Source organism: Staurois parvus, unplaced genomic scaffold (genome assembly GCF_062004578.1).
Source record: "Staurois parvus isolate SC_StPar_1 unplaced genomic scaffold, SC_StPar_1.0 ptg000780l, whole genome shotgun sequence".
Lineage (NCBI taxonomy): Eukaryota > Metazoa > Chordata > Amphibia > Anura > Ranidae > Staurois > Staurois parvus.
Genome location: NW_028318576.1, coordinates 216,531 through 232,925, shown reverse-complemented (window position 1 = coordinate 232,925; position 16,395 = coordinate 216,531). Strand labels below are relative to the sequence as shown.

Below are 16,395 nucleotides of genomic sequence, written 5' to 3'. Positions count from 1 at the left end.
TAACTTTATTCTGCAACATCGTTGATTTCACTGTTTAAAGAGGCAAAAAGGGTGCTGTAATTATCAGTCGGTAAGACAAAAAATTAGTTCATGAAGGTTTGATTCTATCTTACGGCACATGCACATGGATGTATAGGGGCAAATAATGTGAAGCATGGCCATATTTAAGCCATGGGTGTTGTGTAAAGTTGCCTGTCCAAATGAATTACAAGATACAGCTGTACACGTGTATACACAGCTCAGAGTGTAAACATGCATACAGACATATGCAACTGGACATAGATTGCCTGTGTCCCATCCATACGTGTATGTGTGTGTGCTCAGAGCTGTGTACAGATGTGTCTTGTAATTCATTTTTCCAGGCAGCTGAAATGCTGAAATACGGACATATTTAATGTTATATGCTCTAGTAAACCTGTGTGCATGAGCCCTTAAACTAATGAGCACTAAGAATTAACAATTTAGAAACAAATTTGAGTAAAAATGATTTTATGGATATCAACTGTAAAGGGTAAAAAAAATATCTACCAGTTGCATCATATAGGCTGCAGCGTCAAGAGGCTGATCATTCATCTGTGAAATGGAGCTGTTGCTTTTATTACATAGGCTCGTCTTACCCAGCAGAGACCTACATATTGTAAGTGATCCCAATAGAATCAGTTTAATTCTCCTCCAAGCAGTAATTATGAAGCCTCTGCTAGAGACAATCTCATCTTGGTTATTACTCATGCATAGCAAATGTTACAGTATTAACATTGCATACCCGTGGAACTTTAATAGACTTCTGCTTTGAGGAATTGTTACATTTCATTTGAAACTTTCCTACTTTGATTAATGTATTTACAGATGACATACTATCCTCCCCTCATAACACCAGCACAGACCTGATGGATGTTATGGAACAAATAAACAGCACATTTCCACTCAGCAGTTGTAAGTGCTACTAATACGTACTATTTTACTCTTTTTCCAGGTATTATGTTGAGGTTTTGTTTTTACAAAATTGCAAAGCTTCTCAGTTGCACTGTTTCATTAAAATGGTGTCATGCTTGAGCAAGATTCGATTTAATTAGAAGATTGTATTGGAAAGTGAGTGGGTCAGAGTCTTAATCTGCTTTGTAAAACCAAGCTTGAAACTTGAGTCCTATAGATTTTTTCAGGAAAGAACATAGACGTGTTGGAATGGGGTAGTTTATGAACCACATATCTGCTAACAGTGCAGATATTTGTGAAATTTCCCCACTTTTGGGGCTATGAAAGGCATTTGTCTTCTGTATGCAGGGAACAATCCATATTCCCATCAAATTCGTTCTTGGGAAAGACTCTAGGGTACTGAGTGCTACAGCAACCACCAGCTGAAGACTGGATCAAGCATGACACAGTGTAGATATTTGCCAGCACACCACAGATCTTCAAGCTAAGTCACAACAGGATACCTTCGTGAGGCAGGGGACTGTTTAGATAATGTAAAATAATGTGGGATTTGGATGGATCAGAGGCAAGGCTTGACGTCTAATTTTCAATTCTAAAATACTTTGCATTATATACACTATATTTCCAAAAGTATTGGGATGCCCCTCCAAATCATTGGGTTCAGGTGTTCCAGTCACCTCCATGGCCACAGGTGTATAAAATCAAGCACCTAGGCATGCAGACTGCTTCTACAAACATTTGTGAAAGAATGGGTCACTCTCAGGAGCTCAGTGAATTCAAGTGTGGCATCGTGATAGGTTGCCACCTGTGCAATAAGTCCAGCCGTAAAATTTCCTTGCTCCTGAATATTCCACGATCAACTGTTAGTGGTATTATAATAAAGTAAAAGGAACTGGGAACAACAGAGCAATGGAGACTTGTTCTCTGCAGTGACGACTCACGCTTCTCTCTCTGGCAATCCAATGGACGTGGTCAGGAGAGTACTTGCCTCACTGCTTTGTTCCAAGTGTAAACTTTGGTGGAGGGGGGATTATTTTGTGGGGTTGTTTTTCAGGGGTTTGGCTTGGCTCCTTAGTTCCAGTGAAGGGAACTCTTAAGGCGTCAGCATACCAAGACATTTTGGACAATTTCATGCTCCCAACTTTGTGGGAACAATTTGGGGATAGCCCCTTCCTGTTCCAACATGACTGCGCACCAGTGCACAAAGCAAGGTCCATAAAGACATGGATGAGCAAGTTTGTGGTGGAGGAACTTGACTGGCCTGTGCAGAGTCCTGATCTCAACCCGATAGAACACCTTTGGTTGAATTAGAGCAGAGACTGCAAGCCAGGCCTTCTCATTTGGCATCAGTGCTTGACCTCACAAATGCGCTTCTGGAAGAATGATCAAACATTCCTATAGCACACTCCTAAACCATGTGGACATCCTTCTCAGAAGAGTTGAAGCTGTTAAAGCTTCAAAGGGTGGTCCAATTCAATATTGAACCCTATGGATTAAGACTGGGATGCCATTAAAGTTTATGCTAAGGCAGGTGTCCTAATACTTTCAGCAATATAGTGTAGTAGGGATTTAGCTTAGGACCAGGGGGTGAAAGTGGCAACACATATTCTGTCATAACTATAAAATAAAATGTCTTTAAAGAGCTTTGGTAACCCTGTGTTCGTTGGTATTTTTAACATTTCCTATATTTGTTCCCCTATTTAAACCTTTTATTTGTGTATAGCTGTTAGTAGAAAACTTTTAACTAGTACTACCAATTATCAGTTTACCTTAATGTACTTTATGCATCTAAGTTGAATACTTTAGTGTGGCAAGCAGCGAAGAAAACAGATTGCGATGTGTTATTTTGTCCCATTGCTTTTGTGGGACATATAGGGGTTGATTTTCTAAAACTGGAGAGTGCAAAATTTGGTGCAGTTCGTCATAGAATCCAATCAACCTCAAGGTTTTTCTTTTCAATGCTTAGATGAACACACCGAAGTTAGAAGCTGATTGGCTTCCATGCACAGCTGCGCCATATTTTGCACAGTTGTAGTAAATCAATCCCATTGTGTATATTTTGTATTGGCTAGAGAAATCTCCATTGATTTGTCCCCCTGCATTTTCCAGATTTTTATGGTGTTGCAAGGTTCTTGAATCAGAGGTTTCTACATTGTTTACTCCCTCCCACTTCCTCAGAAATAAACACACACCTAAGGCCAATCTGAATGAGCATGTTTATTTGACATCTGTAATAAAATAAACATCTTAAGTAGGGTAATCATGTCTGCAAGTATGACAAACATTAATGTCTATGCTCAGCTAAAAACTCAGTAAACAGCTAACAGTCACAGCAGGGAAAAATTTGAGTAATAATCTACTGAATAAATTAAAATGACAAGGGTTTAGCCGCAGAGATCTATAAATAAATAATATCAATAAAGATAATACACTATTTTTTGTGTTTAAAAAACAATTATACATTGTTTTAAAATACTTTATAACAATTATACATTGTTTTAAAATGCTTTAAAATAACAAACATGTTATACTTACCTGCTCTGCGGAACGGTTTTGCACAGAGCAGCCCTGATCCTCCTCTTCTCGGGTCCCCCATTGGTGCTACTGCCCTCCCAACTGAGTGCCCCCACAGCAAGGAGCTTGCTATGGGGGACACCCATGTGTACTTACTCCCCGGGTGGACCTGTGCATCCAGAAGACACACAAAGCGCGGCTTGGCCCCACCCCCCCCACTCCCTCCTCACTGGCTATGATTGACAGCAGCAGGAGCAAATGGCTCCCGCTGCTGTATCTAAGCCAATGAGGAGTGAGAGAGAAGAGAGAGCCTTGGCTCTTGTGCACGTCGCTAGATTGAGATTGGGCTCAGATAAGAATATGGGAGGGGGAGTTGGATTGAGAAGGTTTTTACCTTCATGCATTGGATGCATGAAGGTAAAACACCTGGCTTTACAACCACTTTGACTTTGAAGCTGATATGTGTCACAGATAACGGCATGAAATATTGTTAGCTTTCTTTAGACACCATTCCTTACCTAATGTCTTTCTTGACAGACTTGTATGAGTTTTTCATTGATATGTCAGACCAGTAGTGGGGACAAAAGAATGAACACTGCTCATCCAGTATATAGCCTTCTTTCATCAATACCTAGTAACAAAAATCAAGGTTCTTTTGAAGTCCAGACCCTACAGGCTTACTCTTGTAAACTTTGGAAAGCACCACAGAATGCTTATCTGTTAAAAAAAATATTCAAATGCCACTGTTGTGCGCATTGAACTGAGAATGATACCACAACATATACAATGCTTCTTCATTCAAGTAAAGTTGATAGAATCTTTCTTGTGTGCCTGGGAAACCACACTTGGAAATCAGCTGCATGCAAAAGTATCCCAAGTCCAAAAAGGAAAGCATGAGCCAACCAGTCATGGCTTGCAGCACTTAGTAATATGGAGAGGAACACTTTTAAACTATAGAGATAAGGGGACAAAAAGAGTTCTTTGGCATGGTAATCCATTCGCAGTTAAGATCCCTCTGCCTTGGTCCTGCTAAGTTAAGAAATTGTTGATTACCACTAACTTCAGCCATGCACCGAGAGTTCTATTAAGGGGGTTCCCATACTTGTTAGACTGCATGAGGAACTGTGCATCGTATTTTCTGTCATGAAAATGTCCCCTGCTTACAGAATGTTCTCTAACTCTTGTTAATAAATGCACCTTAAAACCCCTGTCTCCCAGTTTTTGCCCCGACAAATTCCTCTGACATATGACCTGAAATACAGGATATGTTGTCCTATTATTTGTTGCACAATGTCTTTATTAATTTTTTTTAAATCCTTGTGAAAGTAGCATCTAGGCAGAATATTATTGATGGTGTTCACTGGCTTCCATAAACATCAGTGTGCTCCATTGCTGGGTCCAAGATTCCGTCTCTGCTGTTTATGGAAGCCAATGACCATCATCAGTGACATTCTGTCTAGATGCTTGCTGGGCAAAGATTTTAATTGTGAGTGGATTACTTTTATAGTTTAAACATTTGGGAAGACAGCTTCATCATGCCAATCTTTCCTCTCCCTTTATAAGCTTACTTGTTTTATTGAATGCACTTCTGCCTATTTTTAGAATGGATAAAAGGTTTAGTAGATAACGTTATTTTCTTTTCAAATCAGTTTTCCAACATTGGAATGAAACTCTATTTTGTATTTTTGCTCTGTTAAACAGTGCATTGAACCATCTGAAACACATACATGGACAGTTTTAACTATAGTATTTTTGACACAATAAAGGAATGACTGGCAAACTTTCAAAGTAACTCAGATATTTGGCTGTGTTCATGTATTTAACTCTGTTTAAACTGTATTTAATTAATAATCATTATAGAAGATGGCTTGTCAAGCTAATGTAGGTACTTTATGCACATTTGTTTATATGTTCAATTATCTCAATGCTAGGCACATAATACGTAGATCAGATGTCCCTAACTATTGTCATGTTGTCATGTCAGATATGGCCAACTAGAGCTTAACAATCTTTCTTTAAAGGGCAATTCCTGAGAAGGTAAATACTGTATATAGTGTTGTAGCAACTGTACCAAAATAAATATAAATTAGAAAACATGCAAGAGATTAGCGTACCTGCAGACAATGTCTGATATGTACAGTAGATTTCACATTTCTTGAGATAATGGTTTGATTCTTCTATACACGGTTTCCTTTCCAAGGATTATTTCTGCTAATATTTACTACTCACTTTAGATAAGTTAAGGTTGCTTTCCGCTAGCTTCTTGTGATAGTGCCAGGAACATGTGAAAATGTTGGTCTTATTATTATTCATTTTAAATTCCACTGCCCATGTTGGTAATGCTGGCACTGATTTGCAAGCCCTATGTATTTATTCATCTGAAAGGTTAGGCTGTGCGGTTGGTGCTATGCAAGGGATTAAGTGGATTTCCTTGCCTGCCTCAGAACAGGGATTGGTCTTGAGTAAATATCAAATCTGCCATCATCAAGCACAATATAAGTTTTTCCTTATCTATAATCGCTTGCATTGTGAGGAGCACATATTTTTGAGACCTCACATGTGGAAGCCAAATCTATAATGGAAAAATTACGCATGGGTAGTTTAATCAGCGCAAAGAGAAATAAATTGCACAGTTATTCATATTCTTGTTTTTAATGCCGCTCAACCAGTTCCTTACAACATGTGTAATCATTAATGTTTTTTTTTGTTTTTTTTTACAGCGAGCGCTTCTAGAAGAGAGCAGGTATGATTAATTTTCTATTTACCTTCTATAAAATATAAAATAAAAGTCTTATGCTAGACAGCAGCTCTTTATTCAAGTACATATTTTATTTTGAATTTAAAATAGATTTGTAATGTTTCATACAATAAGATATTCACAATGTGGCATCATATACTGTGTAGTGTGATGATTTAAGAGTAGAGCTTTTAAGGATGCATTCCAGTAACCAACTTCCTTTTTAAGAGCTTTCTATACCAGTTTTATTGAAAAGTGCCTTTCACTCTGATTTCTCACACAGAGGCTTCAACATCATACAGTATCCAACAAAAAAGTGTAACGCTTACCTGTCACACTTAGAAATCGTGGAGGGGTCTGAAATTCACATTGTAGGTGCATTCCCACTCTAAGAGAGACAGAATTTAAAAAACAATTCAGGAAATCACATTGTATGATTTTTAAAGAATTTATTTGTCTTGCACTGCTGAACATAAGTATTTGAACACCTGAGAAAATCAGTGTTAATATTTGGTAGAGAAGCCTTTGTTTGCAGAGATCAAACGTTTCCTGTAGTTCTTGACCAGGTTTGCACACACTGCAACAGGTATTTTGGCCCACTCCTCCACACAGATCTCCTCTAGATCTGTCAGGTTTCGGGCTGTAGCTCAGCAACACGGAGTTTTAGCTCCCTCCAAAGATGTTCTATTGGATTTAGGTCTGGAGACTGGCTAGGCCACTCCAGAACCTTGATATGCTTCTTACGGAGCCACTCCTTGGTTATCCTGGCTGTGTGCTTCGGGTCGTTGTCATGTTTGAAGACCCTTTGAAACTGTGGTCCCAGCTCTCTTCATGTCATTGACCAGCTCCTCCCTTGTAGTTCTGGGCTGATTCCTCACCTTTCTTATCATCAGTGATACCCCACGAGGTGAGATCTTGCATGGAGCACCAGTCCGAGGGAGACTGACAGTCGTCTTTAGCCTCTTCCATTTTCTAACAATTGCTCCAACAGTTGATCTATTTTCACCAAGCTGCTTGGCAATTGCCCCGTAGCCCTTTCCAGCCTTGTAGAGGTCCACAATTTTGTCTCTGGTGTCTTTTGATAGCTCTTTGGTCTTGCCCATGGTAGTAGTTGGTGTCTGACTGACTGTGGGGTGGACAGGTGTCTTTAAAGAGCTCAGACAGGTGCTACTAAGTTAGATTAATGAGTGGAGTAGAGGTGGACTTTTTAAAGGTACAGTAACAGGTCTTTGAGAGCCAGAATTCTTGCTGTTTCTTAGGTGTTCAAATACTTATGTTCAGCAGTGCAAGACAAATAAATTCTTTAAAAATCATACAATGTGATTTCCCGATTTTTTTAAAAAAAATTCTGTCTCTCAGAGTGGGAATGCACCTACAATGTGAATTTTAGACCCCTCCTTGATTTCTAAGTGGGAGAACTTGCAAAATCGCAGGGTGTTCAAATACTTCTGTTCCTCACTGTATGTACATGTCTGTGTGTGTGTACAGGTGTGTCTGTTTGTGTGTGTTTGTTGGTGGCGAGTAACTCATAAGGCCTGGCTAGTAGCTCAGGACTTGAAAGTTTAAGCCCTGGTGTAAACACTTTATAGTATCTGACATTTTATATCTTTAACACCTTTCCACCGGCTGTGCACATATATGCAGCCTCTTGGTGGATGGGCCTTAAAGCCGAGAGGCCGCAACCTGCCAAGAAGCCGCATACAGTATATGCGTACCCAAAAAAGGCAGCACTATGCAGAGAGCACGCACGGAGCGTGCTCCAGAAGCAGTTATCGGCAGCTAATGGAAAGCTCTCTACTTGCGATCGTGAGCTTTCCGATCATATGACCACTGTGACAGCCAATCACGATGGTCACATGATCACAAACACTGCCCTGACGGTGCAAAAGGAATAGGCTACACTAGCCCAAAACAGTTTGTAGCGTTTGGTTTCTTCTGGCTAGTGTAGCTTGATAGGTTAGCAGTAATGATGAAAATATTAAAGATTTTGTTTTCCATTTTCATCATATAACACTACTGCTATGGTACTATTATGGTACTGTTACCATAGTTATAAGTAAGATACATTAGAATTTTACTCACATTTGGAGTGATGACCAAATTTGACTGCCCTCATGTACATACAATATATAGATACTTATTATGCAGATAGTAAACAATGTATTGTGATAACTCACATTGTGGTTGATTTACTAAAGGCAATAGACTGTGCTCTTTCCAAGTGCAGTTTTAGTCATTTTCCCCAGAGTTTGGTGAATGTGGTGCTCTGCTGAATTCTATCATCAAGTCATGTGCAAGCAAACATACTGTTTTTTTATTTTCCTGATTGGGTATGCTATACAAAGTGAAGCTTCGCCACATTCACTAAGCTCTGGGGAAAATGAGTACAACTGCACTTGCACAATCTATTTGCCTTTAGAAAATCAACCGAATTGATTTACCCTAGCTGACATTTGTGTTTAAATTTACACTGTGTATCAAAATGCATTAAAAACTATAATCTACCAGTAAAAGTGCCTTTTTAGCAGTTATATAGATTATGTCAACTTTAACCAAACTGGAGTTCCCCTTTTAAAGGCAGCAATAAGCAGATGATGAGAATGAATGTAAATGCAGAAAACTGTTCAATTCCCATTTTGATTGAAACAGATGAGAGAAACAATAGAATGCTTGTGACAGCATACACTGAATACTATCTGGCCAGTTCATATTATAGGCATTGATTATTATTATTCTTTGCTATGCAGGCAATGTGAGCGAACCATCCATGAGAACATCTGTCCTTGGCAGAGAGTCCTTCAGGAATGCAGCCAATCAAAGATTCTATTATTGAAAGGTTACATGGGACTGACACGCATTCAGCGCTTTCTATTAAAGGCATAAGACACTGAATACCCAAAGATGAAGACATGTTTTCAGATAGTGTCTGTGTTCTGTATTTTCTTCTCTTTCTATGCAACTGTAAATTAATGATCTGTGGAGTAACTGGTTTTAGGTATACCTATGTCATTTGTATAAATAAGTAAATACGTTATAAACTGAAGATAAAGGGTGGTATTAGGATTTCTTTATTTTCTAAATGTGTAAACGGTTCACTGGTCTAGTGTGTAATTTTTCACACTGCACTTTCCCTGCATATTCAGTTGAATTTTCATGCAGCAGCTAAACTGAAAGGCCACGTCTGGTGCTTAGCATCTAAGTCAACACTGTAATGATCACCAGACTTTTCGGATTGCTTCCTGTGTTTCCTTGTTTCTTCAGGATCATTATTAAAATTAAAATTGGAGACCATGTTAAGACATCACTGATTGTAAGATGTACGCAGTGCGGCTTTGTCTAGATGAGTGTTAAAACCATTTTGTGCTGAATCTCTAGCACAGGATTACATGATAAACAACACAGAGGCTCTAAAATCCTCTTAGTGTTACAAAACACAATTCTAAATCATTTGTGCTTACCTGGGTTTGCAGTACACAAATCCTTTAAAAAGCCTCATACAATGGGGTCACTATCATTTTAGAGATGTGCCAGGTAATGGACTTCTTTTTTTTACATAACTGTTTCATACTATGGCACAATAGGGCCTGTGCCCAAATTTGCTTAGTTAAAAGTAACACATCATTTTTATATGTGCTGCTGGATATAAAACTCTGTAAAACAGGGGACTTATAGAACAGCACAAAGAGTATTGATGTACATATCCCACAACTACCACTCAGATGTAACATCTCAATAGTAGTAATACTGTATGCTTAACTGCAAAATAGATATATATGGTTGCTCTGGGTTTTACCACTGAGTTGGTCATGAAAGCAGTTTATTTTTACAGCAAAGTCATTCAATACCCTGACCCAGGGTCCATGCACACTGGCTTAAAATACGCTTCTTCTCTAGGAGTTTTATGTGTTGCCTGTAGAAGCAGGTAATGTTATCCTATGTATCCATGCACATTAGGACATTTGGAGGCATATCTTAAAGCGGAGTTCCAGCTGAAACAAAAAAAAAAGTCAGCAGCTACAAAAACTGTAGTTGCTGACATTTAAAATACAGACACTTACCTGTCCCTCAGTCCAGCGTTGTCCTCACCATGGCTAGTTTCACTGACTGTCTTCTCTCCCTGGCGCTGGCATCTTCAGTGTGACAGCTTGCAGCTTCACAGCCGGGTGCCCACTGCGCATGCACAAGAAGTGCTGTGCTTTGTGAATGGTCCCGTAGTCTTCTGGGACCTGTCCTGTGTCCCAGAAGACTACAGGGAAGGAGGGGGGGAGGACAACTTCCACTTCTGATCGCCTTAGTCGATTGCAGCAGAAGTGGGAGTGAGTACCTGTCAAATCCGGGTTCCTGTTCCCCAAAGTTGCCAATCCTTAATGGGGAGCTGGGGACAAAGACTTAAAGCGGAACTTCCCCTTTTGGGCGGAGCTCCGCTTAAGGTCAGTGTTTAGTGGCAGAAAACTAAACCCTTTTGGTTTGCGCTTTTGATTGGAGTTTTCTGGCAGAAAAAACACAAAACTTCCTAAACGCTCCTAAACATGTACAAAAAAGGTCTATATTAATATCTGCCAAGGGGACCTGCGGTTTTTAAGCCTAGCGTGCATGGAGTCTCATGGCCAAATTTATTAGAGTTTATAAAATGTTTCAATTTAAATCTAAAAAAGTTTATCTGTATATTTACAAAAAAGAAATACAACAGATATTGACCCTTGGCTGCCTTGCAATCCACAAATGTGTATCTTATCTCTTTAAACCAATGGGAGATAGATGTAACCACTTCTCAGCAACATAAACACAAAGTCTGGAACCACTAATAGAGGATGAGCTGTAAACTCCGCTTATCCACTTTATTGTGTAGCCGTTATGTTGCAGGGGCCAAATTAAGCAAGGTACCTCTGGGTTGCCTAGTCTTACTATTTTTTTTTTTAATTAAATGTATATCTACTCTTTAAGGCATGTTTATTTCCCCTTACATTCTTTTATTACAAATTGCAGAGAACAGAATCAGTGCCAATTTATTAAAGCACCTTGCTGCTACATATTTACTGAAAAGATATGGGAGATCACAATTTAAGCACGCTTTTGAAAAAGCGTAAAATTAGGAAATATATTCTGTTTTCTATAACTTTCTGTTTTCTAAACTTCCAATGATATCATATAATATTGACTGGTTTATTTATTGGGAAATATGTAAAACAAAGAAGAGTCTGATGATTTTAGCGTTATTTGAAAAAATCAGGTGACTATGGGGCCCTTGGGAGGTTAACTAGACGGAAATAATAAGCATTGCATTTGTCAGAATCACTTTTTTATCAAATGCACTGGGGTTTATTTACTAAAACTGGAGAGTGCAAAATCAGGCTCACTTCTGCATAGAAACCAATCAGCTTGCAGGTTTATTCCCAAAACTTAGTTGAACAAGCTGAGGTTTGAAGCTGATTGGCTTCTATGCAGAAGTCAGCCTAATTTTGCACTCTTCAGCTTTAGTAGATAAACCCTGTAGTGTTTAAAATTAATGATTGCATTTGAGCCCCAATTTAGAGAAAAGTTTACCTGACTTCCACTGCTCATGTGCTGTTTTGAAGTAAAGGTAATGAATAGCAGGTCCTAGCAGTCCAGTGATGTAAGAGAGGATGGACAGATATCTCATCTGAAGTGAGATATCTGCCTCACTATACATAGACTGAGTGTGTATAGTAGATTTGTCTCCCAAAGTGTGCTTTATCTGTAACACTTGGAGATCCGCTGGATTTACAGACATGCTAGTCAAATTATCTGATCACATTTTTTTGTTCTGAAAGCTGTTATGTACCCTAAAAGAACCTGGAGACATACAGTGATTATTGCCTGAGCTGTGTAATAATAGATTAGAAAATAATTATAATCTGTGGGCTACCACAGACCTTTGCTTCCATTACAATCAGCTTGTTCAGGAGTACCTTTAATTTCATTGTTCTACCATTTGGATTACATATCTTGTCTACATTCAGTGAAACATTGTTTTATTTCCCAAACTTGGGTTTCAACTGGGGTTTGTATTACAATGGGAACATAAACACAGTCAATGTCTTAATATTTCTTTAAAAAGTTGACTACATTTTGTTTCCCTTTACAGGGTATTTTCTTTTGTTTGGGGGATTTAAGGTTAAGACAGGGTTGTGATGTACCTGAAATGGGTATTTTTTAGTGGTTAAAAGTAAACTTGAATACATAATCAGTGCCTATATAAACAAAAGAAAGAAATAAGATAACCTTGTGTTTCAAGTATCAGGGACGGTGACCTTTCATTTTTACCATAGAAGTCAATGTGCTAGGATGGTTAGCTGAATACACATACGGTGTATGTCCTTGCAAGGTTTTTGCTTTTTTATTGAAGGATATGACTTGACATTTATCCCTATATATTACCTTTTCAATCATCCTTTTATGGAAGAAAAGTTATCATAATTAAACTCGAAGGAAGGAAATTAACTTACAGACACGTCATATCTTCATTATTTTGGAGGAAGAAGCACTCTTATAATATGTAAATAGTTTTTCTATAGATATGAAAATATCATTTTGTCTAAGGAGGCCTTGCTAATTAAAAGTCATGATTTGGTTATTCAATGAAGGAGATTAATTTATGTGTAAACCATGATTCCCAAGCATGTCAGTATGCCTTTTGTCAGTGTGAAAGGTCAGCATCAGGTTGATAATGAAAGTTGAAGACCTTGAACCTATCAGAAAGGCCTAACTTTCTACCTGATGATATATCTTAGAGTGCAGTGAAAACAACACAAATATCCTGCTTCCTTTTCAGCACAATATATCCTAGATTATAAATATTTTTTTAATTATCTTCAAATGAAAGGTATATTTTTTCAGTGTCTGGGACTGGGAGGGAGAAGGCCTGTAGTTTGTTAGAAGAAGGACCTGGTAATTTTCTTGGCCATTGAAATATACTCATATATACTTAACAGGACAGAAGTTACAAAAAGTCACAAAAGTGGAAGCCATGTTCACCTTGCTACCTCAGCTCCATCTGCCATTATCGCTAGTTATAATGATAGACTCATTCTAGTTAGGCTATCCGGATATATGAAGAGAGCGGAATTTGGAACCACTCTGATGCAGAGGTAGACTTGGTTATATTTTGTTTCTTTGCTTTATTATGCTCCCTTGTAAAACTTTTCATAAATATTATATTGTACACACCATTTCTATGTGACTGCAAATAAATATGTCCGTAATACAGATGTATATGTATATATATATATGGTTCCTTGTTCTTTCACACTCTGTGATATTATGTGCTGATATCCTCTATACCGCCTGCTGTGGCAACATACTGAAAACCAGTCTGTTGTATTCTCAATAAACTGCCTTTTTAACACAAGCCTGATTCAATTAATGAAGGGGTAAAGCACTAAACGTATGCAATGAATATGAAGGGCACTGTATGTTTTGTTATGGAACACAGTCAAATATTTGAAAAAGAGTAATGCGTTCTTCCTCAATATACAACAAATCCCCGAGCACACAGAAATTTCATTCCTAATACATCAAACTCCATAGGGCTCTGGCCTTGCAGCTACCTGAAGGAATATAATCACTTTAAAGAATGCTTTCTCTGTTTAGTCTGTGGTTTTTTAGGTTTGCAGTAATAATATATTAAGCAAACATTTCTATTAAAGTTGGAATTATTTTACTTCACTACAGTTCCCCCTGTCCAATGTCACATTCGACTGTTATTTACCTTCAAAGATCTGAAATGTAAATAATATATTGTGCGCTGTTTGTTTAGTCTTTTTATGTATGCATTTTTAAAGCCTTAATCAGAGGCTAGCAGTATAACTGCAAACAGATGCCATCACTAATACATTAACACCCCGTCACATCAGGTGTGACTTGGCATGCGATTTGCATTCCATGCAACTTGCAAATCATATGCCAAGTCACACCCTATTGTCCGCTATTAGAGCAGTCATATCGGCACAGTGCCGACGTGGTCAGAGCCTCACCGATTTCTAAAGTAGTACATGCACTACTTTTGTTGCGATTTGCATAGACATCTGTGTCAGATGTCTTGCAAATCGCAGCTGAAATCGGCAGGTCACCGGATTTTGAAATTGTGCGACTTCACTGTAAGTCGCACGATTTCAAAATCGGCTTTGATATGAACGAGGGCTTAGGAAGGCAATAATGCAGCTCGAGTAGTGTGCTGCAGCAAACACTGGGTGTGGCCAAACTGTTATCAATGGGGGGACTTAAAGGGGCAAAAGAGAGCCTTATTGTACCCATAAAATATGCTTTTTTGCTATGCTACAACCGAGAATCTTAAGGACATTTGCAGTATATATCTCAGCACAATAGATTTTACAAAATGAAACCCTTGCATTACATTTACTTTTGTGCAAACAGAAATCGAAGAGAGCTGACACTTTGCCGCTATTTTTCTTAAAGAAAAACTTCATTCAAATAGGGACTGCTTAGCAACCAGCAACTGTTGAGAAATTAAACACTTTGTTCAGAACTATGCAATGTACAATATATTTTATAGAGTGAAGGAGTCTCAAGGCACAGAGTGTAGGGGTCAGGGGTGTACAATGCAGAGTGCAAGGGTCAGGAGTACATAACACACTCGTCAGTGTCATTTAAGAAGAGATAATGCAAAGAGTGCAGGGGGTCAGGTGTATGTCACATTTAACTGCTCTACAGCAGATATACTGCTACAGGGCGGCAGGGGTGCACAAAATCATGTATATATACGTGATTTCGCATTTTCAGGTACAGGGTGCGCACACCCTACCCGCGCCACTATTCGCGGCCTTGGTTGTCAATCACCGGGTCCCGCTCGGTGATTACTCGCCAGCACCCAGTGATCGCCGAGCATTACTGATGGAGGGAGAGAACTTTACGTAAACAATACAGTTCTCTCCCCTGTCAGCTCCTGCACACTGCTTTGTATGGCTGTGCACAGCAGAGTCATACAAAGCAGTGTGCTTACAGTTGAAATCACACACACAGCTTATAGTAAACCAGCACACAGTTAACCCTATGATTGCCCCACTTGTTAACCTCTTCCTGCCCAGTGCCATTAGTACAGTGTCAGTGCTTTTTATTAGCACTGATCACTGTATTGGTGCACTGGGGATGTCACTGACACTAAGTCAGTTCCCCCCAGTTTCAGAATGCCTGCCGCAGTTCCGCTATAAGATGCTGATCGCCGCCATTACTAGTAAAAAAAATAAATAAACCCCATTATACAGTATATACTGCCATTTGTAAATGCTATGACTTTCATGTAAACCAATTCATTTACACGTATTGGAGTTTTTTTTTAGCAAGGACATGTAGCAGAATACATTTTGGCTTAAATTTATAACAAAATTAGATTTTTTAAATTTTTTTACTGGACATGTTTAATAGCAAAAGTCAAAAATATGTTTTTTTTCTCAAAATTGTTGGTCTTTTTTTTTATAGCAAAAAAAGTAAAAAACACAGAAGTGATCAAATACCACTGAAAGAAATCTCCATTTGTGGGAAAAAAACTTTAAGACTTTAATTTCATTTGGGTGCAGCGTTGCATGACACGCAATTGTCAATCAAAGGAACACAGCGCCGTAACACAAAAAAAGGCCTGGTCAGGAAGTGGGGGATCCTCTGGAGGGCAAGTGGTTAAACTGCAGGGGTCAGGTGTCTGTAGTTCACAGAATGCAGGGGTCAGGAGCAGAAAATTAACAGTGCAGGAATCGGCAAGCAATACATTACTCCATTTTCCCCTCTCAGCTAAAATTTTGCCTCCCCCCCCCCAAAAAAAAATCCAGCACTAATCTACGTGCTCATTTTCCCAAGCCCAAATTCACTCTACAAGCTAAAATCCTCTAAAAACAAAAATCCAAACATTCCTCTCTTCCCCCCTACAAAACCCCCCTCCCAGCACAAGTCCCTCCCAGTCTCTTCTCACAGCACAAATCCCTTGTCCCAGCAAAAATCCTTCTCTTCCGACCTAAATTCTTCTCCCCCTCAAAACGTCTTCTCAGATTAATTTCCGTCCACTCTTCCTGATGCAAATCTTACCCTCCCACCCAAATTCCCCCTACTTGCACAAATCTCCCTCCCAAAATCCCCCCTCCTAGCACAAATCCGACCTGCCACCTCAATCCCACCCCCCGCCTCAATCCCGCCTACGAGGACAAATCTTCCCAGTACATATCTTCTCCATTCACAGAATTCCT

The 16,395-nt window shown here is 39.0% G+C and overlaps 1 protein-coding gene across 8 annotated transcripts in view; it reads left to right on the top strand.

The window, feature by feature from the left end:
• Positions 1 to 13,553, top strand: part of UTRN (utrophin) — a 943,118-nt gene extending 929,565 nt beyond the window's left edge. For all 8 annotated transcript variants that reach the window (XM_089654601.1, XM_089654598.1, XM_089654599.1 and 5 more), the window contains 3 exons: positions 847 to 933; positions 6,168 to 6,190; positions 8,932 to 13,553. In XM_089654601.1, the coding sequence (XP_089510727.1) occupies positions 847 to 933; positions 6,168 to 6,190; positions 8,932 to 8,940 (119 nt within the window). In that variant the 3' untranslated portion in view covers positions 8,941 to 13,553. The remainder of the gene's footprint in view (positions 1 to 846; positions 934 to 6,167; positions 6,191 to 8,931) is intronic.
• The last annotated feature ends 2,842 nt before the right edge of the window (positions 13,554 to 16,395 follow it).